This window comes from Rousettus aegyptiacus, unplaced genomic scaffold (genome assembly GCF_014176215.1).
Source record: "Rousettus aegyptiacus isolate mRouAeg1 unplaced genomic scaffold, mRouAeg1.p scaffold_m13_p_17, whole genome shotgun sequence".
In the NCBI taxonomy this organism is placed as follows: domain Eukaryota; kingdom Metazoa; phylum Chordata; class Mammalia; order Chiroptera; family Pteropodidae; genus Rousettus; species Rousettus aegyptiacus.
The window spans coordinates 14,462,717-14,488,096 of NW_023416292.1; the positions used below are offsets into that span (position 1 = coordinate 14,462,717).

At 48.8% G+C, this 25,380-nt stretch overlaps 1 protein-coding gene across 6 annotated transcripts in view; it reads right to left on the reverse strand.

Annotated features, from left to right (window-relative positions):
• The window catches only part of CACNA1E (calcium voltage-gated channel subunit alpha1 E), a 318,792-nt gene that overhangs the window by 260,537 nt on the left and 32,875 nt on the right, over positions 1-25,380 (reverse strand). For 5 of the 6 annotated variants that reach the window (XM_036234543.1, XM_016141140.2, XM_036234544.1 and 2 more), the window contains exon 2: positions 4,203-4,469. In XM_036234543.1, coding sequence (XP_036090436.1) covers positions 4,203-4,469 — 267 coding nt within the window. Of the gene's footprint in view, positions 1-4,202; positions 4,470-5,701; positions 5,800-25,380 lie in introns of those variants that run through there. The other variant, XM_036234547.1, reaches the window with a different exon arrangement.

Below are 25,380 nucleotides of genomic sequence, written 5' to 3' on the forward strand. Positions count from 1 at the left end.
CCTCACCCCAAACCTACAAAATAAATGGACAATTTACAATGGGATTCACCCGAATACAGCACATACCCTCTGACCCAAAGCCAGAGTTCTCTGGGGGCTACAATGAAATTCTCTGCAGCAAGAAATCATGGATGGGTCCCCACAGGTTCACTGTAAGGAGCTGCATCATCTCAGTGGCTGCCAACACATCTGATATTCCTTAAACCATGTCCACTTCCACGCGCACATGTGCTCCCCTGCTGAGATGAGCCGCACCATCAGTGAGGGGGACCTCCCCCTGCCCGTCAAGGGCGCAGAGGCTCCAAGTGAGACATACCATGTCTTCCCTTCATCTTCTCACCTGGGAAGGTGCAAGCAAGTGTGGCACATTTCACACACCAAGAGGGACACGCTGGGTGTCCACGGGGTAACTGGGGCTGGGCATTGAAGGGTTAAAGCTGGTAAGCATACAACACAGGGAATGTGGGATGACATTTGGATGAGCCAATTCTCTGAGAAAAAGAGAATCCTTTTGTTAGATCTATTAGATGGGCAAGAAAGGAAAGAAGGAAGCACATAAAATGTAATACCACGTTTTAAATAAGATTAGCATTTTCAAAAAGGTTATGGTATCCACTGCAGAAGAGAGTGTCATAAGAAAATAAAATTATCTGCCTATGCAGATGTAAATTCCAAGAAAAAGGAAATGCATTCAGAGTGGGCTGTCGAGGTGCCACCATTTTTCATGACAAATCTGGGTTACATTAGGCATTTCTTCCTTGATGAACTAGACCTTCCCTATTAATAACTGGATAAAATCACTACCACCACCACCGCCGCCTCCGCGCCGAAGAGTTCTATGAGTTTCAATTAAATCATTCCTTTTATTTAGCTGACCCTTTCAGCCCAATCTGATTAAAGAGCAGTAAGATGCAGTGTTAGGAGACCGTTAACACGGCACACAGGCTCACATTACCTTCTCAGTCCGGTGACTTTCCACGACCAATGAGAGATGCGGACATCTCAACGTGCATAGTACACAAGTAATCCAAATCCTCGAGCATGCTTCATGCGCGTCTGTCAGTTCAAAGCAGGTCTTAACATGTTTTCCGAACAATCTTCCTTTTTTTCAAAAATATGCCCCTTACAATGAGCAGAGACGTACTTCCCAAACTTTAAAGCGCACATGACCTGTCACCTGGGGATCTTATTAAAATGCAGATTCTGATTTAGTAGGTCTGAAGTGGGGCTTTGGGATTCTGAAACTTTAACAAGACTCCAGGTGGTGAGGATGCTGTTCCTTTCTGTCTCTGAGAGGTAAAAATCTAGAAGACTTAGTTGAGCTGGAACCAAGACCCCTCCCCCCAACTCCAGACATGTTGAAATTCCTGAAGGACTCCACTAACAATGACAGCTACTGTTTCCTATGTGATTAGGCAATGTTCTAGAAGCCTGCTACATATTAACTCATCTAATTCTCATTATTATCCCCTTCATTTTACCAATAAGGAAACTGAGGCGCAGAGTAACTAAGTAACTTTTCCAGGTCAAAGAGCTGACGAAGGTACCGGGATTGGAACCCAGACAGCCTTGCTCAAAAACTTTACTGGGAACTGCACCTCATACTGCCTCCCAGCAGGTACAAGCAAGATATTTCAGGATGCAAGGTGTTTAGGAAGGAGACTTGGAACTTGGATGCATGTGGTATCGGAGCAAACGCAGAGCCCACAGAAGCACTATGTTTCCACACGGCCACCACCGAAGGGAATATATATTAGTCAATTACAACGTACAGCCAGGAGAAAAGAAGCAAACATGGTATATTTTAAATTTGCCAACAGGGCTCCTCTACACACCTCAGCAGATGTTCCCTGAACAGTTACAACTGTCTACGTGCTGTAGAACCACTGCGAAACTTCCAACTACAGGGACAGGAGAGACCACGGGGCCAGGCTCACAGCCAAAGAACCGAGCATGATGCTGAAATCAACTGCAGAGCCTTCCTTTGACTCTTTCTGACTCTTTGGCCCGCCCTGGCCAGAAACAAGGAAAGGGAGGAGTCAAACCCACAGTACACCTTGCGCTCACGACGCCTGGCAGAAAGGCGGCGTCTTTCCAGCAGAAGAGAAAACGTGAACAGCAGCCGCCGCGTGGTGTGGGAAACGTGCTTCAGATCCTAGCCCGGAGCCTGGGCCCGGCCGGAAGTGCCCAACGTGCTGAATCCGCGTGGACGCGGGGCCCGGCCCCGGGGGAGTGTCGGTTCGGTGGCGCTGTCCAAGGTGCCAAGGAGGGCTGTGGGGCGCACTTTGCCACCCGCAGGGCGGCTGGCCGGCTTTGTCTACCGCAAGGAAATGGAGGGCGCCTGCCTGAGTACACACGCCCCTAAGAGAAGGGCACAGTAAAGCAGCACCTGGCGGGTGAGGGATTTTAGAGGATTGTAGAAGGGGGGCTGGGGACAGGGCCCTGCTGGAGAAATCAGCAGAAACCCTAGGCGGGGAGCTTTTGCAGCCGCAGCATGCAGCACAAGGAGATCTGTCTGCTCTGTGCAGCTCGCTGGGCAGGAGGGACTGCAGGGACCAGACCCTTCCCCTCCCCAACATCCCCACCCTAGGCACGTTTAACTCGGGCACCACATGGCCCCATCACGCTGCGGGGGTGGGAGGGGGCGGTGAGTGCAGGGAGGAGGAGAGAGGAAGCCCAGACAGGGGTGGTCGTGGGAGGATGTGTACAGCAGCAGGAAGAATATCTGCTTAGAGATGCTCCTCCGTTTCTAATGAGGGGTGCTGCCTGGAAGCACCACAGGCCAGCCAATCACGGTGCTGCTGAGGCAGGGAACTGGGGAAGGAGGGGGCTAACAAAGACCGGGGTGGGGGTAGCAGGGAGATGCCCAGGCCCTGAGGGGAGCCAGCCACATGCCTCGCTGACACTAGGGACCCACCATGTCACCAGCTGTCTCCGTGCTGCACACCTGGAGGGTGGGAGTGGAGAGGAGGGAGGAAAGGCAAGAAGAGGCGGGGCCTCCTTTGCAGGTGCATCCATCCCAAGAAAGCTCTCTCCACAAGCATCAAAGTCCCCTCCAAGCCGACCCCCCCCACACACACACACCATATTTACCATCACCCCACTGACTTGTTTCCTACTAATCCCCTTCACTGCCCCAAGAATCCCCAGTTCCTAAAGATCTTGCCAGATGCCCAAATCCATAGCGAAGAAGAACGAGGCAGAGAGATGCCTAATCAGCAGCCTGCATTTGGTACGCTTGTTTAAACCTGCAAAGAAGCTCCTTCTGCACCCATTTACCCTGGCATTGCCACCGTCGGAGATGCCCCACCAGCTCTGTGTGGAAAGCAGTTGCCCTGGAGCTAGGAAAAGATGGATTGCTTGCACACCTTTGGGCTCAGCTGATGCAGCCTTCGGCTGGTGGATTTGGGCCCAGCGGAACCGCCTGGATCCCGGGCACTGGGAGAGCACTCAGCAGGGCTGGCCGTGAAGAGGCAGGGGCACCCGACCCAGGCAGGACCGAGGAAAGGAGGGGGTGAGCTGCCCTTCCCCGGCTGAGAGGAGAACTCCAGCTGAGCTGTCTGGGCTGTGCCATTAGAGACTGCCTCCCCTGACACGCTCGTTCACTCCACTTTCCGTGGAACTTCTACTCGGTCCCCGGAGTTAGCTGGGTCCTCAGCCAAATGCCACTTTTATTTACCCATCTGTCTACTTGTCTACAGGTTTTGGGCCTAGAACTCTTGAAGCTTGTGAACGGAGAAACCCCCTCACGGAGCCGGGACTGGCCCTCCAGGCAGACAGTGCGGGTGTTCCCTGCAGCTGATGGAGGCAGGGTGAGGGGGTGGCTCTGGGGGAGGACAAAGCGGGGACTGGGCATGAACGAACGCCTTGAGGTCAGGGGCAACTCCTTCGACATGAGGAGCCTGGGGGCCTGGGAATCAGTCAAAACCGCAACACCACGCGCGCCAGGGATGCTAGAGATTTCCACACAGGAAAACATCAAAAACCAAAAGTCTTACCTGGAAAACCGACAGTGCCCACACTGGTCTCTCTGGAGCACCCAGCTTGCCCCTTAGATGCACCCGAAGTAAAGAGCGCACTTCAGCCAAGGGGCAGGCTGGCACCGGGAAGGGAATGGGGGGCAGACTCCATGCTCGGTTTTTCCCCTCACCCAGAGAAATGCACAGGGGGAGCCGGGCATTATGGTGGGCTAGAAAGGATATGGCCAATCGATGAGCTTCTTGGCGTACTTCCTGACAATGTTATCTTCTCCAAAGATGAACAGGGATCTGTTGACGGTGAAACAGTTCTGCCGGACGGGAATGGGGTTGTACAAAGCCATAGTCCGCGCCCTCTGCGCTTTCGACTGCTTGTAGGCGGCCGCGGGCCCCGAGGCGGGCACCGGGGTTCCTTGCCTGTTCCTGCTCTGGTCCGAGTCTCCATCGCCGGACCCCGGCCTGGCGACCACCGCTTCCCCGAAGCGAGCCATCCTGAAGTTTAAACAGAAGACACACAAAGGTGATCGCGGCCGAACACCGGCACAGCAACAAGCAGAAAGACACACGGAGACTCAGAGCCGCATCCAGCCAGGCACGGGGACCACCGCCTCCGGGGGAGCCTCGCGAGCTCTTCGGAGAGGCGGCGGCGGCGACCCCGCCGCTCTGAACTGTTGAGTCTAAATACAACCTCTGCGAAGCTCCATTCCTCAAGGAGGAAAAAAAAAGGGGGGGGGGGAGGCGAGGGCTAGGGGAGCTCAGTTTCTGGAGGCAATTTTTTTTTTTTTTTCAAAATGCCAGGGTGCGGTGGCGTTCAGGGACTGGAGAGGAAAGGGGCGGAGTAGGATGCTCTTCAAACATAGCCTCTCGTCTGGCAGACGCACCACCTCGTCCTGGGAGAGATGCAGGCACCAGCCTGCTAGGTAGCAGTTTGGCGATTTATTGGGGGGAGGGAGGATGAAAACAAAAGAACTTTAACAACAACGACAACGACAACAAGACAGGGACGGGGTTATGGTGACACGCTTTATAACACCGGCCCCTGCAAGTCCATCCAAGAAATTCCACGGCCAAGACTTGGGTCTTTAAATCTGCCAGTACAGACGCATCCAAAGGTTGGGAGAGAGGGACGGGGGAGAGCGGTATCGAGGCTCCTGCGAAAACCGCAATGCCCGAAATATCGAAACGAGAAGTCGATCCAGCCAGAGAGAGACAAATGACTTCAGAGATCCTGCGCCTGGGAGAGAAGTTGAGCAGCATCCAGACAGCGGCGAAGCCCGAGGGGCAGCATCCGCCCGGAGCGCCGGCCGCCGCGGCCGCCTCCCCGGATCAGCATGCAACAGCGATCCGCGGCTGCGCCGGCGAGAGGGCGGGAGCGGGCGGGCCGCGGGCGGGCTCTTGCGCGAGGGAGGAACAGGTTGCCGCCGAGCCTAGCGCGGGCCTGCCACGCGAGCTGTCCAAGGACCGAACTTGCTCTCTGACTACTCGGTCTTCCTCTTCCACCCCTGCAGCCCCCGCTCCGCCAAGCAGAGGAGACCGGGAGGGAGAGGGAGCAGGCGGGGAGGGGGGAGCAAGCGGAGCGCAGGGACGCGGGGGCGGGGCCGGCGAGGCTGGGAGGGTCGGGGATGGAGCCAGAAGGACCCCGGCCAACCGTCCGGCCCACAGGATCCCGAGATGCTGGGCTAGTTTGGCTTAATGACTGGCTAAGTCACAGGGTAGCCCGCTACCTCTGGAAAGGTCCGGGGCAGAGTCGCCTTCCCCCCCAAGTAAGGCCGAGAGCAGAGGGGCGGCGCAGCTGGCGGCCTGGCGGAGTCTCCGCGGAAGCTGAGGCCCGGCGGGGGCGCACACGCACGCGCACGCGCCTGCCGTCCCCACCGAGGGGCGCCGCCTGTGCGGGGCGCGGCGCGGCGCGGGGCCCACCGCTCTGGCGCGGAAGGGACGCCTGTGCGCCCTGTGCGCCGCGCCGGGGCCAAGTCCCGGCTCCTCTGCGACTCCCAGGTGCCACAGACGATTTCCGCGGAGCACTCTCTCGCCACCTCCCCGCTAGGACCACTGGAGGCTCCGCACTTGGTGCTGGTGCCAGCTCCTGGCCGGAGCCTTGGCTCTCCCTCTCCCAACGGAGCGTTCTGGGGCGGCCTCTTTGGTTTGGCTCTAGCAGAGCCCTGCGCATCCACTCCGGTAAGGGTGGGCCAGATACTGGAGCCCTAGGTGATGAGTTCTGAGCTGAAACTATCCTCAAAATTTTAACAAACGGATCTTTCCGCCCCTAACTTTTACCCCCAAGTGAGGTCCACTGACTTCCTTAAACCCACATTTATGAAGAAAAAATAAAATTAGTTACTGAGCTGAGCTGCACAAGTGGTTAAGGTAGACTCCAAGCTCCAGAGAAAGAGTCCCTGGGTTTAGCGACCAAGCCGTTCCCCACAAGTGACTCAGTGGTGCGGATCGGGGACAGGTACCAGCTGCCCCTTCCCATGTCCGCACTGGCTGGAGCACGCCTTCCCCTTTTTCCTGCCATGGCCTCTACACAGTCCTACCCAAATCCTCCACATGTGAGCAATGGAAGAGAAGAGATTTTCTCCCTCCTCCCTTTCTTGGAAGTCCTGGGTGAGTGCGGCTTCACCGTGTCTCGGCGTGTGAGAGGAACTGGTGAGAAGGGAGGTGCGTCTGAGTGAAAGGCACGTGTGTTCCTCCGTGTGTGTGTGTGTGTGTGTGTGTGGGCAAGCCATGTGAGTACTGACGAGGGCTTGTTGTGCGAGAATGTATGTACATGTGTGAAGGGAAACTATAGGTTCTGGAAAATCAAAAGACTGGTTTTAACATGTCCACACCAGAAGGCTCTGCTGCCCTTGAGGACAGCATGGTGACCTCTTGATTCAGGAGAGCCTATTTTAGGCCAAATTATCATCCAAGGTGAGTCCGCTCTAATTAGTATTTCGATTTCACATTACTGCCTTACTCTGTCCTTATACCTACCTTAATTGGAGGGTCCACTTCTGTCAGAAGTGAAAGGGTAAGTGGAATCATGAAGTCCCATCAGCCTATTAAGTCACTGATAACTAGTCACAAGCAGCTATCTCAGTATCCCTAAAAACTACCTAGGATTAGAAAGGGCTTTCAAAAATGATAGAATCCGCACTTTCAGGCAGGACCACAATCCACAGCACAAAATTCATTCGAATTATACGTTTGCGTACCAGGCACCATTTCAGTCACTGAAGATACCATAACGGAAAAGATAGTGACAAAAATAATGTATCCTCTTCTTAGATTAAATTAGATTCCTTAACCTTACTGGCTAGAAAGCTTGACAGACCTCGTTCTCACACTGTGACTTCACCCCCTTCCTTTGTGCCCTGGCCTTAGCAGGCTGGGGGGGTGGCAGGCCCGTAGGAACACTCGGAGGAACCAGAGCTCGCCAAACTCGCTCCTCCCAGAATAGGTCCTTGGAAGATCAGGAACCTTTGACCTGAGTCTTCAGTGTCACCCACTCAGCAGAGACCCAGCATTCATCCCTCTCCTCTCCGTACAACGCCCTGCATTCTCCGTGGCTGCTGTAATCCTTTAGAGACCTTGAATCCCCAAGACGGGATATTACGCGTGGAAATGTAAGGACCCACCGCAGTTGAGATGTCCCTTTCTGCCTTCTGAGGAGACAGCGATCACAACTGCATGGGTTGAGGATAATACCGAAGACACTTAGGAGTAAGGGCGCCTCTGTAGGGGAGTTATAAACAGGAATTCCTGCAGCTCAGGAGAACAGAGGCAAATATGATGGCATAAATGGCTTTGGGAATGGACTTGAGACTAAGGGAGGATGGCCCACGCTCACATTCGACCCTCCACCTGTCTGCCTCCTTTGAGATCTATGAACTTCTTTCATGCTCTCCAATGCCCCCTTCTCCCAGCCCCCAGAGAGCTACAATTTTAATGGCCAAACAGTATCTTACGTGTGTTTAATAGTTTTTGCTTCACATAAACTTCACTCCAAACCTCTGAGGTCATCCTGGTAGCACATGTATTATGACCCTGATTTGGTGGACAAATCAGCAGAGTTTCAGAAACGCTAACGAATTAACCCACATCTGAAAAGAGGCAGATTTTGAACATCTAACATATCTTCTGACTTCCACTTTATGGTTCTTTATAACATTCAAGCTAATCTCTTCTGCGCAATAATAGTATAACTCCAAACGGTTCACTGTCAAGAGAAGGAATTATATGAGCCCGTGCTGGAGCATTTGGTTAACTGGGAATTCGTCTGCTGCCCTCAAGATCCAGGATGATCCCTTAAAAAAAAACCTGAGATCCGGTCATTGCCATAATGCTCTTCATAAGGGGATTTGGTGGGCATTCTACTTTCAGTGCCCCTAGTCCCACTGTCCTCTTAAAGACCCACAAACAGAAATGCAGAAATCAGCAACTGGTCATAACTCTGATTGGAAACCAGTTTCCAAAAATCCCTTCCCAGCCCAGGAGGGACGGTAGCCATATTTTCCTGTTGTTAGAGCACCATCTACTGGTCACTTGTGAGCATATCACCGTGAACTCAGGTACCACCCAGGGACCACACCTCAGAGCCTAGACATTCCTAAAAAGGTGACCTCTCGTCATCAGCCCTCTACACCCGTGAGCCTTTGTTGCAGTCCAAGCCTTAAATTTTACCATGATGCAACCATTCCATCTCACAGCACTTGGAAAGTGCAGCTCCACACACCGCACAAGGTACGTACACACACACACACACACACACACACACACACACACTACATGCTTTTTTTTTCACGCAGTGACCTGCAAACTAGAAACTCAAAAGGATCTGAAGAAGCAAGCGAAAAACTTCCCTAGGTTAATCAGAGCTTTCCCCCTGCGGCCCCTCCACTCCAGTAGTGCGCCATCCAAAGTGCCAGCAGGAAGCGAGGTGACTGATACGGGGTCCCCCCAGCCCCCTCTGGAAAAGGAAGGAAACGAGGTGGCACTCCCACAGACCAGGCGGGCCGTGGGAGTTTGTACGAAGACGGGACAGATGTGAGCGGCAAGGCTGGAGGAGCACTTAGCCTATTCCCCTCATCACAAAGCTCTTCCCAGATCTGCCGGGCCTTGGGCCGTCTTCGCATGAGATTTTAGCCCATCGCTGAGGAGTCTGCAAATCCAAGCTCATCCAAAAAGTGTGCACCCCTCCCACCAGCCCCACTCCCGCGTCTCCCCATATCCTGCCAGTTACACTCAGATAGCTTATGCTGAAGCTGTCAGAGCCCCTTTTGTTCTATTTTTCCTCTGTTGAGCTTTTCCAAGAAATAGACTCTTATGCAAAGCAGTGCTCTAAGGAACATAATGCAGAGAGGATTTGGGAGTGGGTCCTTAAGACAAAAGTTGGCAGGAGACCATATGCAAATGCACAGCAGAGCACTGGAGCATCACAGGCAGTGCAGACATCTTGGGAGTCTGATAGCTTCCACGGCACCTTACAGCCCTCACCGGGCGAAAACATGACTTCACATCCTTATGTAATGTCCATCTCTAGAATCAGCATTTCTCAAACCCATGCCTGAGAAACCCCACAGCTCCAACACCCTATCAGCTAACTATAGATCTGCAAATTTTGCTTTCAAGATGTTTTTGAAACCATTCATTTCTGACAACTCGGTATTTCCTAGGTGCCAACCACGGCAATGTTATCGCATTGCATCTTCGCTGCAGGACTGTGAGGCGCATTCTATTAATCTGAGGCCCCCAGGGTCAAGGACTTGTCCAGGTGCATGGAGCTGGATCTTCTGATAAGGTCAGGATTCTTTGTGATGTGCGGCCGCTGATTACATACTGCAAGTCAAAGTAGGGTTCTCCTTGCTCAGTCACAGGCGTGATCTTAGACCTCGGAGAAGTAAAGAATGATCTTAAGACAGTCTCGAGGAGTGTTAAATTTCTATGAAGGCATGCCACCCATCACGTAGGGCTGTCACAAATGTTAAGTTAGTTAACACATGTCAAGCTCTTAGAACAGAATCTGGCACACAGCAAGTGCTACATAAGTGTTTGTGAAATACATTTCGGCTATGGTAGCACACAGCAAACCCTGCAAATCTGACAGCTTTCTGTTTGTGAGAGCAGACTTCCGAAGTACAGCCCAGGGATGGCTTCGGTGTGTCGGGTGTAATTGGAGTTGCAGAGGAGTGTAAGTTCCTGAGACTTGGTCAGAAAGACAAGTGGTCAAAAGGAAAAAGCCATATTAAAGGCCAGCATCTGAACAGCTAAAGAGTTGGTACCTGGGAGAGGTGTATGTTTGTTTACTTACTCATTAATTCATATACCCATTTATAGAATACTCATTAAACCCTTTTAATATGCCAGACCTTGTTCTCAGGGATTCTGAAGCTCAAGGATAAATCAGGCACAGTCACAGCCTCTAAGAGCTTATAGTTTGAGAGAGAAGGGAAAAATGTGTCCATCAAGGGCTCTGATCCAAGGTAGAATGTCGTGTGCTCCACAAGAGAGCACAGGGGAGAACGGAGAAGGGAGACAGCCAGGAAAAGGGAAGACTCGGCGAGCCCCCTTGGAAGAGAGGGCACGGGAGGCGTCGAGCGGTGAGGAGCAGCAGTGAGGGACCGAGTGCCTTTGGCTGCGGAGGGCAGGCGAGAGGCCTTGTTCACTTCCTTTCGGTGTATCCGGGATCACAGAGATTCCAGGATTACCACTTCGATCCTTCTTTTCCAAAGGATGAGCTCACTTGTCAGCCCGCACAAAAGTCATATACGTCTCATCTCAGAGACAGGAACCCTTACTGGGAAAGTCATTTTGAAGACTCGACGTTTAGCCCCGGATGACAAAGGATCCCTGCCCTGTCATCGTGCATCTCCGTTCCCACACCGAGGGTCCGGCCCTGCTTCCCAGCCAAGGACCACTCCGCAGAGCTGCAGCTCTGACCCATGGTGACAGTGACGAGCGGAAGGCACGTTGACATCCGAGGGTGAGACAACCCAATGGAAGCACGCCCATCCCTCCGCCCCCTTGGCCTCTTGACTCAGACAACAAAATACAACCCACGCGTCACAAAGCTTGCTCAGCCTGGGTGGGCTCTGGCTGATTCATCCGCTCGGGAAGCCAAATAAGCCCCTTCTACGCGTCAGGCACGGTGTCAAGCGCCATAGCGACGGAGGCAGAGCCGAGGGCAAGGAGGTGCCGGGCCGCGTCCTGAACCTGCTCCCCACAGCTCGCTTGTGAACACCAAGTCCTAACGGCAGCTAGAGCACCTCACAGCCGAAACCGAGCCTAGAGGATCCCTAACGGCCCAGAGAGGAGAACTCGGTTCCACCACACCCACCAGCCTTGCCTCTCACAGGCCTCTTCGGGTTGGAATCATCGGCAGATTAAGCCACCACCTGTCCATCACCACACCCTCTCTCTCCCACACTCTCCTACACTGAGCAGCTGGTTACACCCACCTGGTATAAAATAATCAGCGTGAATAAGGCATACCCATATGATACGGACTTAAGGCCAGTTTTGAAACGTGTACCCAGCCAGACCATACGCTGGCTCTGCCTCGTCCGCTCCCCAGAAATTAAACTGAGACCTCCCACCCCCACCCCAGCATCCTATGGCTCTGGTCCTACCCACCTTTTCTTGACCGCTCTGCAACGTTTGGCGTCACTGACTTGCCCTCCTTCTCAAGCCTCCCCCACCCCCGCGAGTCCCGGTCTCCCCATCTCCCGGTTTCCCTCTGCTTCCTTCTCTCCTTCCTCTCACTTTACTGTGGGACCACCCCGTAGGTCCGTCCTCAACCTCTTTATCTTCTCTCTCTGATGTCTCTCCTTTTGGGGTTACCCACACTTTCAACTACCCCCTCTACGTCCACATCTAGTCTCTAACCCTTCCCTTCCACCTCATTTCCAGATCCAAATGCTCAATGAAGTAATGGGGATCCCCAATGGCCCATCCTTCATCATCTCAAACTCAGTGTGTTTAAAAGTGAAATCATTGTAATTCCCTCAAAGCAAGCTCTCCCTCTTAAAAATTCTGGTTCCTCCTCAGTTGACATCATTCTACCTGTCAACGCCTAAACTTGTGGTCTCTCCCTGCCTGAAAATATAACTCTTTAGCCTAACAACTCGAGATGACCTGAATCCAATCAACCTTTCCAATGTCATCTCCCTACATACCACGGCGTTAGCACGGTTATAACGTGTCATGCCCACTCCGACCTCGGAGGACCTGACACAGACCGACCGAGGACATCCTTCTGCTTTTCTGCTTCTCCTACTCCAAGGTACCCATCAAGATATGGTTCAGTCCAATTCTGCCTCCTCCATGAAGCCTTCCATCACCTCTCCGACTCTATGATCTCCACTTCCCATCACCTTGCAGAACTTCAGTGTCATTCATGCAGGACCTTGTTTACTATCACTGCTGCCATGACTGTAACTTCACCGGTACACTCCTATTTAATTTTTTCCAGCATGTCTGCCTTGTCTACTCACTACCGTGTAAGCCTCTCGAGAGCAGAGGACACATCTTCCCCTCGTGCCATTACACAGAGTGCCTGCCTTGTGTCACCTTCGTAGGAAGCCTTTCCCAAAGGCACGGTCAACGAATGAATGAGTGGGTCTCCTGCAACATTTTTTCAGTGAGAAAAGTTTCAGCATCAACCAGGCAGCTGGTACCCGCCTGAGGGGCTGCCCTTCCCCGTACACACGCTGACTCTGAGCCTCTGCTGTTTCCGGTGTTTCTGGGTCTTGCTTCTGGGTTGAGCATCCTCCCTCCCCTGTAAGTCAAGAACGGCTGCTCGCCTTTCCCGTAGGAGAGCAGATGACAGACTCAGGGGGCACTTTTCCATCACGACAGCCCAACCTTCATTTTATCGATCATTAAGTTGCATGGTTCATGGTTCGTTCTCTTATGAGGAGCATCTCCTGCTGTGGTTGAAATAAGATTCGGGGAATTAGCTATTAAAAAGAGACATTCAGACCCCCACATAAAGAACACTTTCAGATCCCTCTCCACAGAAAACGAAACGTCGAAGAGTAAAAGTCTGCTTACGAAAATTAACTACCGTCTTATAAAAATGAACTTACAAAAATTAACTGGTTTCATCTCTTCTCTCGACCAGAAAATAAAAAACAAAAAACAAAACAAAACAAAAAAACATTATCACCATACCGCTTTCCCTTAGGAAAAATTACATGAGAAAGAGACGCACTTTTGTCTATATGCAAAGACACACACTAGATCCTGATCTAATCTCAATCTCTACCAGGCAGTGTGCAGACATGTGTGAGTATTCTGCCCCTGACACTGGCAGCTCTCAGGCATCCAAATGTGAAGACCTACATGCTTTTTTGGAGATTTATAAATATTCCTAATGTGCTACTTTAACATGGGAATGGTGGAAACGCAATTCTCCATCGAAAGAGAATTCTCTCTCCAGCCCTTCACAAGACAACCACTTGAACACACACACACACACACACACACACACACACACACGGACACAATCATAGCCCTTTCCCCGAAAGACCTGTTGATTTGGTTTTTTTTTTCTTTTTTACATAATCACTCTATCACTTAGTCACAATGTTCAAAATAGTTTTGCCAGATGTAAAGTGGCGGAGTATTAATATAATAAACCGAGGCTTCCTGTTATGCTGTTTTCCCTCTGTTAACACGATCAGGACGATAAAAACAAAGAGGAAAAGGGTCATGTACCAAACAAGACTAATTACAAAGAAAAGTACAAGCAACTGGGTTGATAATATTAATTGTAATAGGTATTAAATACTTACTCGAATGGCGCTGTGCTAGACCCTTTATTTTGCTTACTTCTCAGAACAGTCCTATGTGGTAGGTACCATTAGAAACTCCATTTGACAGATAAGAAAAACGAGGCAACGGTGAAATAATTTCCCTTATGGTCCGCTAGGTGGCGAACGACATAGCGGGAAGTCAACTTCGGGTCTACGTGACTCCCAAACCCGTGATCTTAACCGCCACGCTATGTCAGGCCTGGTCTCCTTCGCAGAGATTTGGGCTAATCGCTCTGTGGCATGATGGTCCTGCAGTTCCAACAGGCAAGAAACCGTCCCGGCGTGACGGCCGGTGTGAAGGGCCCCAGCATGGGCACTACCGTGTGACGAGACAGGAGACATGCACCTCCATCCTGCGCCCTGACTGGGTCTATTACCCTGCGGGGGAAAAACGGCGACAGCGAAGCCTCCCTTCTGCGCCCCGGGGCACTGCCGCTAGGTCCCGTGACAGCAGGGTCCCGGCGCCGCGGATCCCGGCGCGTGCTGGCGGCAGAAGCCTTGGGCACGGCAGCGCCCCCCGGCGGCCGGAGCGGGGCCAGGAACCCAGGCCTCCTCCAAACGCTGCCCGGGCTCTGCGAAACTTCTCCACACCCAGAGGGTGTATACATGTTATTGGACGCAATTTACTCATAATGAACATGGTTTTGCACACCATTTACTTATTTTCCAATGAACGGCCAAATGTACTCAAAATGCCTCAACCCCTGAGCTTCCTGATGGGACAGTCTCAGGTGGCTACTGGGGAAAAGCCCCACACTCTGGAGCGGTCAGTAAGGGAGGGCGGGGAGGAAGGGAGAGGAGACGAGGTCGGCAGCAGAAAAGGGGGGCCGACCGCACGGCAGACGCAAACATTACCCCGTGCTCTGTGTCCAGCAAATCCCAGGTCGGCGCTACCCACCACTGGGCCAGAGCATGGATCCTGATCATTAGGGCCGGATTTTTTTTTTCTTTTCCCACAATTACTTCTGCAGCCAACGCGTGTCACCAAAGGATTCGGCGCGCCGGAGAACTCCTGCCTCTCCACTTGTTGTTTTCCCGCACTCCAGCAGGTAAGACACCCACAGACGCAGCGCTCTGGGCTGTAGAATTCGCAGGAGTCTATAATGTTCGGGTTATTTTTAAACTTTCAGGCCACTTTCCCTCCCCGTGAACAGCAGGCCTGCCATTTAGAACAGTGTTTAACCCACACCCCACCTGCTTGGAAACTTCAGCTTTTTGTGTTAAAAGAAAAGAACTCAAAGAAGCTATCCTTTAAGTTCACGCGTGTGCTCGCGCACACGTGTCTAAAAACTGAAGACAGCCACCAGCTCGCTGGGGTGAAAGACCCGACTTCCAAAACAGAGTTGAGACTGTTGAGGTTACGTGTGTGAAAAGGCTTGCAAACTTACAGTGTCACACCACGTGGGTGATGTCATTATATTTGCAGGGACAGACACCGGGCACAAATGGGTGATGTCAAAAGACAGCTTTCTATTTCCAAAACGGAATTTATACCAGAACAATCCAAGCATGCAAGGTCCTTTATTCGCTCCGGGAGCCAGACAGGAGCTGGCTAAGGGCTGTTACAGATTGTAATTTTCTTCAAATTAGTTACTTTGTAAAAGGGGAAGACGCTGGGGGAAAGGGAAAGAAATTCTGAAAACAATTCAACAGAAAGAGACTGAAGCAGAAGAATTTTTTTGTTTGTTTAAGTTTCAAAGCAGAAACCACGAGTACCATTTGTGGAGGTTCCAACAAGCGCCATGGACGCGTTACCTCGTGCAGTCGGCTCAAGAATCCTCCGAGGTTGGCAGGTTTGGCTTCAGTCATTGTTTAGAAGAGACAACTGAGGTCACAGAAAGGAAGTCCCTATACTAAGATCACACAGCTAGTAAGTGGCAGAGCTAGACTTGGAACCTGGACCCCCCTGATACCAGGGGGCACATTGCACCACGCCACGTCACTGCCGAGACAAGCTGAAGGTGCCAGAGGGGCCGGAACCCTGAGGCTGGACAGGAATGGATTCCAGGACCCGCAGTTGAAGAGCTTAGGGTCACTAAAGAGTCGAGCAGTGGGCACGATGCCTCCTCCACAGCCGCAGGTGAGGAGGGGAAAAGTCTGTCCCTGTAGCTGTAGGTTTTGAATGAGCTACAAATCCTGCAGAGCCACTCAGGATGGCGCAGACAAAAAAAAAAAAAATCCCTCACAGACGGTCCCCAACCGTCTGCCCTTTGGGGGTACACCTCCAGGGACCGAAGGCTACTATAGTGCTATTGCTACCACAGCACCCCAGGAACCTGTTATAAAATGAACCAAGCAGCTCATTCTCACAGCAAACCCTTCAACCACAACTCCTAACACGCGAGGCATGACTCACTGGAGAGCCTCCCCTCCCCCTCTCCCTCTGGCGGAGGCACGGAGAAGAGATAAAATGATCAGGTGGCTCCACACTTTTTTACAGCTCAATACATTCCAAGGGATTTTTAAAACCAGAGTCTGTTTCCCCGGAGGCTATTGGGGTGTGTACACAATCTGCTGCATCCGGTGGCAGCGGGAACTGGCCGCCCTGCCGCCCTCGGGAGCCTGTCCAATCTGCTGTCCTCCCACCTCCCTAAATGCCTCTTCTCTTCTTCACTTTGCCTTCTTCCACCTCCTAAATATACACATCGCTCAGGGCCAGGATCCTTCGTCCTGCTCTATGTACATCTCTCTTGGGGAGCTCACCCATCATCCCCGGATGGCTTCAACCAAAGCTAGCACCCGCAAGACTTTCAAACCTTTATCTTCGGCCCTGTTCTTTTAAAAGTCTGGACCACTTTCGCAACTGGGCTTCTCCACCTGCATGACCTGAAAGCACTGGGAATCAATCAACTGGTTTAAAAGCAAATCATTTGATCGTTCCCTCCAAAGCAGCTCCTTCCCAGGTCTCTAATTCTGTTTGCAGCATCACAGGTGACCCTTAACTCAGGTGCAAACATTTCGGCGCATCTTCGATTCTTCCTTCCGCCTGCCTCCTACTCCAACCATTGCCCAAGTCCTATCATTTTTTTTTCTCTATTCCTCTTTCACAGTCTTTCTTTTCCATCTGTACCACCACCTCACAAAGTTCAGAACTTCAAAGCTCCTCCTCAGAAGATGAGAAGAGCCTCCCAACCCATCTTCCTCCTCCAGGTTCTGTCAAAAGAGTTCATTGCATAATCCTATTCCCACCCTTTATGCAACAAAATTCAACAGCTTGCTCCATGTTCTGTGTCCTGTGCCTGGTACAGTGTCTGGCAAAAGGTCATTAAACAAATTTATTTATTGAATGAATGAATGAGTTTACCAGTGCCTATCAAATGTAACTATGGAATCGTGAGCTCTTATAATCTTAAGGTTGAAAGCAAATTTAAATGTCGTCCGATCGAAGTCCTTATTTGAAGGACTAGGACTGAACAAAATGCCCCCTTGACCACCCCATCCATGCTCCCAGCAACATCTCCTACTTTGCAGCACTCATTGGCTGCTCTAGTAAAGCAGGATGCTCACCACGCCACAGACACGTCCGGAAAGAGTCCTCCTGTACATCACTTCTCATTTCCTTTCTCCCTTCTCTTCCCCCTTTTTCCATATCTGTCTGTCAGAAAACGAGACTTAAAAGTCTCAGTCACATGATGCTATCTATGTCTGCGAAGCATTTTGTGAGTGTACAACAAACGTGATCTCTCTCTCCTCTGGGGGCCTGGGGCACTTTATGTCCCCTGCCTCGGACTCCATGGTGTATGGATCTCGTCTTCCTAAGTCACCCTTGCATTCTCCATAGCAACTAGTACACTGTCGGATGCATTATGGGTACTGAATTCGTGTCTATTCGATGCATTGATGCATGAATAACTGAACGGTAACTGGACACAAAGCCAAGTGGACACGAACGGGACACGAAGCTCCCAGGACCTGAGCCATGTCGCGAAGGTTACGTGAGAAAAGCTAGAAGTGATACGCCTGCTCGGATCCATTCGGCTCAAGGAAAATCGTCCTCTCATCTCTCAGGTACAAGTGCAACTTGCAAGGTGTGACGTGACAAGATGAACAACCCAGTGTGCGGAGGCAAACGCCGTGGTCACTGTGAACCCACAAGGCTCAGAGGATTTTGAGTGCAAGATTTTGTTCTTTGGGAGAAAGGGGGACAGGGAATGTTTTTTAACTGATTTCATTTGCTTCGTGACTCTCTGGATGTGAAGTGGGTCAGAGTGGTCCGTGTTAGATAGGTGGGTAATTTGAATACAGAACTTACTAATCTAGGCACACACATATCAACCTCCTCTCCTAACTCCTCCGTTTCATCGATGAGAAAAGACGTGAAGAGCAGGGTTTCTCAACCTCAGCACTACTACTGACATTCTGGAGTCAGATATTTCTTTGTCACAGTGGGCTGTCGTGCGCATTGTAGGATGTTCAGTTGCAATCCTGGCCTATTACTACCAGATGCCAGAGGCACCAAGTTGTGACCATTGAAAATGTCCCTGGGGGCGGGGGGCAAAACTGTCCCTGGTTGAGACCACCAGCACAGAGTAATTAAATGAGTTGCTCAAGCTCACATGACGACCCACCACCGTCACCGCCGGGAATGCAGTAACTCCTCGTGGACACTCTGCCCTTCACTTCTCTCTCTCGTACCTGGTGAGTCACAGCCTTCGGGGGCCGGAGTGAACTCAGAGCCACACCTCTGGTTTCCTAGTGGCCTCGGAGCCCTACATGGGGTTCCACACCTCAATATAAACGAGATGCACTCTAAGCAGAGATGGAAGGGAGAACTCAGCTGAAAACACAGTGGTGATCACAGCCCAGCCCCATCTACAGAAGGCTCAGCCTTTGGATCTCAGACAACAGCATTTCTCCCGATATTCTGGAGACTGAGAAATAGTCTCAAGGTCCCATGAGAATAGGCTTGCCCCATCCAATTGGCTTTGCCTTCAGTGAAAATCTCTGCACTCGTGTTTCCAACTCAATCCTGCACGCCCTCCCTCATCCCTGCTTCTGCTTTTGTTTGCTTCCCCTCTCATTTTTAAAGCTCGAGTAGAGCTTGAACCTTGTAGCTTCGCCTTTCACAGACACGCTCTGTGGCGCCCCCTTAGCGTCGCGAACGCATTTTCACTAGAACTCGGGAATTATCTCCCTGCTTCCGGATTCTGATCTTGCATTTCCTAAAAAGACCCAATCACTTCAGACGAGATATTTTTAGGATCTGCTGGTAAAGACTTGTCGATGATCGCTTTTCTAAGAGAACTGCCATTAGCTATGCACTCGCGTACCATCTAAGGGGACAGAAAGTGATTGCCCATTAAGGCACTGTATCTCCCCCACTTCGTTCCTTGAACCTTCCCCTCAGTCCAGCATTCTACCCTCTCCATTAGGCATGTCACACTTATAAGTCTTGGGGGTGGGCTCTATGTATCCCCCCAGGAAATATCGATGCTTTCCTATTTTAGAATATTCTCTTTCTAAAAGTCATTCGAGGATCCAGGACTAGCAAGATGGCAAAATAAGAAAAACCTCTTACTACAAATTTCCGGAAAACTAAATAAAGTACAGGAATATATTTTCAAATATATTTGAAAAGATGTGCTGCTGAATTTGCAAAATATAAAAGTCCCAGGAAGAAACTAAAAGCACAGGACTAAGCATGTGAAGCATAACTGTGGCTGTCCATGGGCAGTGCCTGGTCCCGGTAACCTAGAGGATTCAATGGATGGGTTTTAATGCCCGTTTAAGAGCCAGCGATAAGGTCTTAAGAGCACATGTGGACAGAAGCTGAAATAAAACTCTGCACTAAGCTGGGACACTTGAAGGACAATGTCCTCAGTTAAAGAGTGAACTGCAGAAAAATTGGCTCTACAGGCCAAAGGAGAAAATGAGGAAGCTTCTATTTCTGAGTGAATGAGAGAAGCCAAAGCCTGAGAAATCGAAACCCAAGACTGTAGTTACATGGACTCATATTCAGGAGGGTTCAGGAATGCTTAAGGAAAAGAAAAGAAAAAGTAAAAATTAATTTTAGTTACTTTCCTGGGTCAAGAAAGAGAACCAAACAAAACCACTCCATGAGGCCACTCTCAAGACCTAGACTATACTATATGTCTATGGAAAAAAACAAGTGTCACTAGACTTGAGTTGGCAATCGAAGCTTTTTAAACACAGAAGAAAATAATCCACTATAAGGAAAAGTTAGCTGATAGAATAAACAAGAGAGCAGCACTAGAACTTGACATAATAGAAACAAAGTATATAAAAAAATAATAAGATACGATAAAAAATTTTTAAGTGGCAAATATTTCTTGTAATGAACAATGTAACCATAGAAATGAAAGGGAGTGGATAAGTTAACTTTTAGGTTAGACATAACTGAGAGTATTAGTGAACAGGCAGACACATCGGAGGAAACTTTCCAGCATACAGCACAAAGAGAAATGAAAAATATGATTAAAGTTAAGAGAAAAGGAAGACAGAATGAAAAGTTTCAAAATATATCTAATGGGAGCTCTAGAAAGAGACAATGGAAAGAGACAGTGTTTGAAGAGCTAAAGGATGAATTTTCCGATATTAATGAAAGACATATATTCTCAGAGTCCAGAATTTCTATGAGTTCTAAGAAGGATGAACAAAAATAAATTCAGCTTATATACATATTCCAGTAAAACATTAAAAGATCTAAAATTATAAAGAGAAAATTCGAAAAGCATTCTAAGAGAAAAGACAGATTACCTACAAGAAACTACAATTAGGTTATCGGCAATTATGATAGAGTTCAGAAAATAATGGAATAATGTCTTGAAGTGTTAAAAATACTCAGCTAAATTATTACTAAAAATTGAGGTGTTCTTGGAAAAAATAAGGAAGATTTTATCACCAAAGTTCAAGGAAAATAATATACAATATTCCTCAAGAAAGAAATGTAAATGGGAGAAGTGTGTAAGGAAATGGAAGGATAAGCCAAAGATAATGGTAAATATGAGGACAAATCTAAAATGAAGGTAGGTAGGCAGACAGACAGACTTGTGAACACATACACACACACACACACACACACACACACACACACACACGCACAGGTTGGAGCTATATCACCAGACAACAGTGCCTTGTCAGGGGGGAAGGGTGATCAGAAATAAGATATCGTCCACACATCTTTGAAGTGAGATGTGTGTCTAAGACATCCACTAAAACTACTTCTATTCAATACTGTGCTTGAGGTCCTAGTCAATATAATAAGCAAAGAAAAAGAAAGAAAAGGCATATGCATTGGAAATGGTTAGCTGTCATTACTCACAGTTGATGCTGCCTCAGTACGTAGAAGGAATGTCTATGATATATAAATATTCAAAGTAATAAAAGAGTCCTACAAACGCTGGGCACGAAATCAGGATACAGAAATACAAGTTCTGATGCTAATACAACTAAAAACCAGAAAATACGATGACAAAAAAAAAAAATCATGAAACAGCATTTAAAGAATAAGGCACTTAAAAATAAATCTAATAACAGATGTGCAATAAAATATGTAGAGAAAAGCTTTAACCTCTGAGGAACTTTAAGGAAGATTTAAGCACAAGAAGAAATATGTCATGTTCAGGGATGGAAAAACTAAATAGTTTAAAGGTCGTGACCCTCCCCAAATAAATCTATAAATTCAGTTCCAACCAAAATCTTGTTTTTTAAATGAAATATGACAAGCTCATCCTAAATGTCTTATGGGTGATTAACGGGCCAATATCCAAGACGAATAGGCAGGAGTATGGGGAGAATTTGCCCTAACATATAAAAACCACAAAGCTATAAAAACTAAATTAGCGAGATATGGTTGAATGATTGAAGAGGATACACTGTTAGACCAGTGGAATAAAATAAGATACCCAGAAACAGTGGAAACAAATTGACTATGGAGTAGGGAATAAAGGATAAAATTAGAGCCTACCTCACATGATACACAAAAATCAAGTTTAGGTGGATTGAAAAAGCCAAATGTTATAAGCAAAACGATAAAAATTTTAGGTTAACACAATACAAATGGCTGGGTTTTTTTTGGTCTCGGTACATAGAAGGAAAGTTTAAACAAAACAAAATGAACAAAAATCACAAAGAAAAAAAGCAGATAAATTGTACCACAGTAATATTAACAACCCTGTATGACAAAAACCGCCATAAACAAAGTGAAAAAGACAAGCCATGAGGGAGAAGATATTTATGACCCACAAATCATCCCTAGAATCCATGTAAGAACTCTCATAAATCGTAAGAAAAAACACGAACTGCCCGGTAGAAATATGGGAAAAGAACATGAACCTACAAGTCACATAAGAAATCCAAATGTTCAATAAACATATGTTACATGTTCGATTTCATTACTCATCAGGGAAAATGCAATTAGTGTAATAATTGGATTTCATTTCCTACCCATCGGATTGTCAAACTTTAATAATTCTGGTCACCTCAAGCCTGGTGGAAGATACTCGGAAACGGGGACCCTGCATACGAGCTTATGGTAGGAGAGCAGGTGGCGCACGGTCACTCGGGAAAGCAACGTGGCGGCACCTGTCAAACTTGGAAACGTGTGTACTCCGAAACTCAGCAAGTCCCTTTTTAGGCATCTCCCCCAGGGAAAACCTCACCCGCATGCCCAAGGACACACGGACGAGGACGATCATATTTCAGCATTGCTTATGAGGGCAAGAGAATTGGGGCAACCTAGCTCCCCTCGGAAGGGGAATAAATTAACGACCTGCGATGTATTCGTACGATGTTGTTCTAGGCAGAAAGAAATAATGAACTAAGTGTGCGTGTAATAACACTGGTAAATCTTAAAAATAAATGCTCGCTTTGTTGCAAAGGGACACAAACCATATATCATTTATATGAAACTGTAAAGCTCCCCCCCAAACAAAAAAAATTCACAGACATACTTTCCTAATACGTACATATGCAGTAGAATTACAAAAATGTACATGGTAATGAAATTCCACCTTCAGAGGACTGGTGACTTCTGGATGAGGGATAAAGGATAAGGGCACATAAATGCATCTGTAACATTTTATTTCTTTAAAATGGGAGAGCGGTGAAACAAATACGGTCAATAGTATGATCCGTTTCATTTGGGTGTTTCCTAATTGTTTTCCATACTGAATGCTTGAAATATATCATAATGCAAATAAACGTTTAAGAGGAATTCAGCACATAGCGTTACTAATTAAAATGCACCAAATTGGCGAAGATGGGGGTACTCTCATTCACTGGCAGGGGTGTAACTAACACAAACTGTCCAGAGGGAGGTGGGGCAATACGTCTCAAGAGTCATAACTACATGCATAGCCTATGCCCCCCGAAATGCCAATCCTGAGGATTTATTCTTATTCTCGGCAAATTTGCACACAAAGGTGCATTTACAAAATTGTCCATTGGATCGGGCGATTCTAATACACAAGAGTATAATCCAAATAAACAGCAGTGAGGAAATGCTTAATATCATACAGTCACATGATGGGCTATTTTATAATTATTAAAAATCACGTGCTAAATACGACATGTTAAAAAATCACAAGGTAAAATAATATTTAATGACGCAGCAAACTGCTCGTGATATGTTATCAGTGAAGCAGGTTACGAAGGCAGTATGTGCGCACCGCAATCCCCATTTTGCGTAACGAAGTGGGTACAGGTATGTGTGCGCGCACACGCATGGGGGTGGGGGAAATCCTAGAGGGAGTATTTATCCAGCATTAGTGACTCATTGCACATGATGGGATTGTGGATAACTGAAACTTCCTTCTGTGTGTTTTTCCATATTTTCTTTTTTTAAAAAAAAAAGCATAAAATACTTTTTTAATTTCAAAAAAAAAAAAAAACCCCACATTATTACATCACGGAGGAGTCTAAGATTCATGGGAGTTGTTCGGATCAGCCACTATTAGTGATTGATTTATTCCGCAAGATCCAGCATTATTTTTAGTTGAGCAAGTGAAGGCAACAGCATCAAGGGAAAAAAAAAATGCCTTTGAGTCTGACTGCAAAGTGGGAAGGTACGACTGTCAGAAGCATCAGAACCTTCCATCTATCTAAAGGATAGAACGACACTTGTCTCAAACTCCTTCACAGGGGCACATCATAGTAATTCACAGATGGAGGCTGCTTTGAGTCTCTCAGAAGATCGAGCTAGATTCCAGCCTCCTGCAGATCTCCAGAGGAATGTTTTATAAGGATCCAACCCCTCTTTTAATGGCACAAACACCAGAACCTCCAGGCTAAACCCTAAGTTAGCTGTTTCCTGGCTAGAAATGCTCTTCCCTTATCTTCCTATGGTGGCTGCTTCCTGGTGCTCCAGGCTCAGCTACAAGCTACCTCCTCAGATGCCTTCCTGGACCACTCACCCAGCATCCTCCGTGACATTACCGCATGTTCATCCTCCACTTTTTACTAGCTGTATCTCCTTGTTTATTTATTGTTGATCTGTCTCCGAAGAAGGTAAGCTACTTGAGAGTAGAGACTGTCGACCTTATTCGCTGCTGTATCTCCGTAGTTGGAACTCATAGTTGTAGTAGGTCCTTAATAACTATTTCTTGAATAGATGGGTGGATGGGTGAGTCAATCAATGATTTAAAACATATCTTGTGAAAGATAGCCATGAAGTGTGACAGAAAACCAAACTGAAAGATGGAAAGGTTGACATGTAATACAATGTACCAAAAACACAGGACCCTAAAAGCTGAAGTCAAGAGTCCACACGAAAAATTTCTCTATTCATGAGCGCAGAGATTCCGACCTGGGGGCCGCTTAGCTCATAGATGTCAAGGGCCCACAGCACGTCAGGTTACGCATGTTTCTTAGAAGTAGCTTTCCGCAGGCTAAATCCTGGCTCCCTCCCTGTTACATCCTTTTCTCTTCCTCGATGTGGACAGACAAGCAGGCCCAACTCGCTCCCCCCGGGTTCATCCCCAAAAATAGCCGTCGCATCAGCTCCTCCCCAGCTCTGCCATGGAAGAGGCGGTCCATGCCTTGCCAGGCTCTTTCTGAAATGGCCAGAAGAGGAAAATGTCACTACTGCTGCCTCCTGGCTTTTGCCTCGTGGTGGCCATAAGTTGTAGGAGCTGCAAAGAGGTGGGGGCAGCAGGGAACACCGGGAGGCCCTTGTAGCACAAAGGGTTTCAGACACACCGGCCTGATGTCACCTTTGTCTTCTGCCCCCTGGGCCCTATCTGCAGGGCGCCCCCAGGTGGCTGGCGACCCCTAGCCAGGTACCACGGCAATGAGAGGACAAACTGGGGCGAGAGAACATCATGACACACAAAAGAGCAGCTGGAGGAATTAGAAACAGGCTTTCTGGTGAATGGCTGGAAAGGCAGGAAAAGGCGGCCAGCGGAGTGCGAGAGGGGCATCCGGCTCGCCGTGAGGCGCGAGCTCACAGGCACAGAGGGCCCACGCCATGACCGGAGCCTACGTGGGGTCGAATCCCGCCCGCTCCCAACTTCGAGGCTCCTCTTCTCATCCCTGCCCCATCCCCCCTGCACGCCCCTTCCTCCAGCATCCCTGAGAAACCTCCTTTCCCACGGTGGGAACACATCGAGGTCTTAGAACATAGCCGGTTACTCATCTATCATTCACGAACC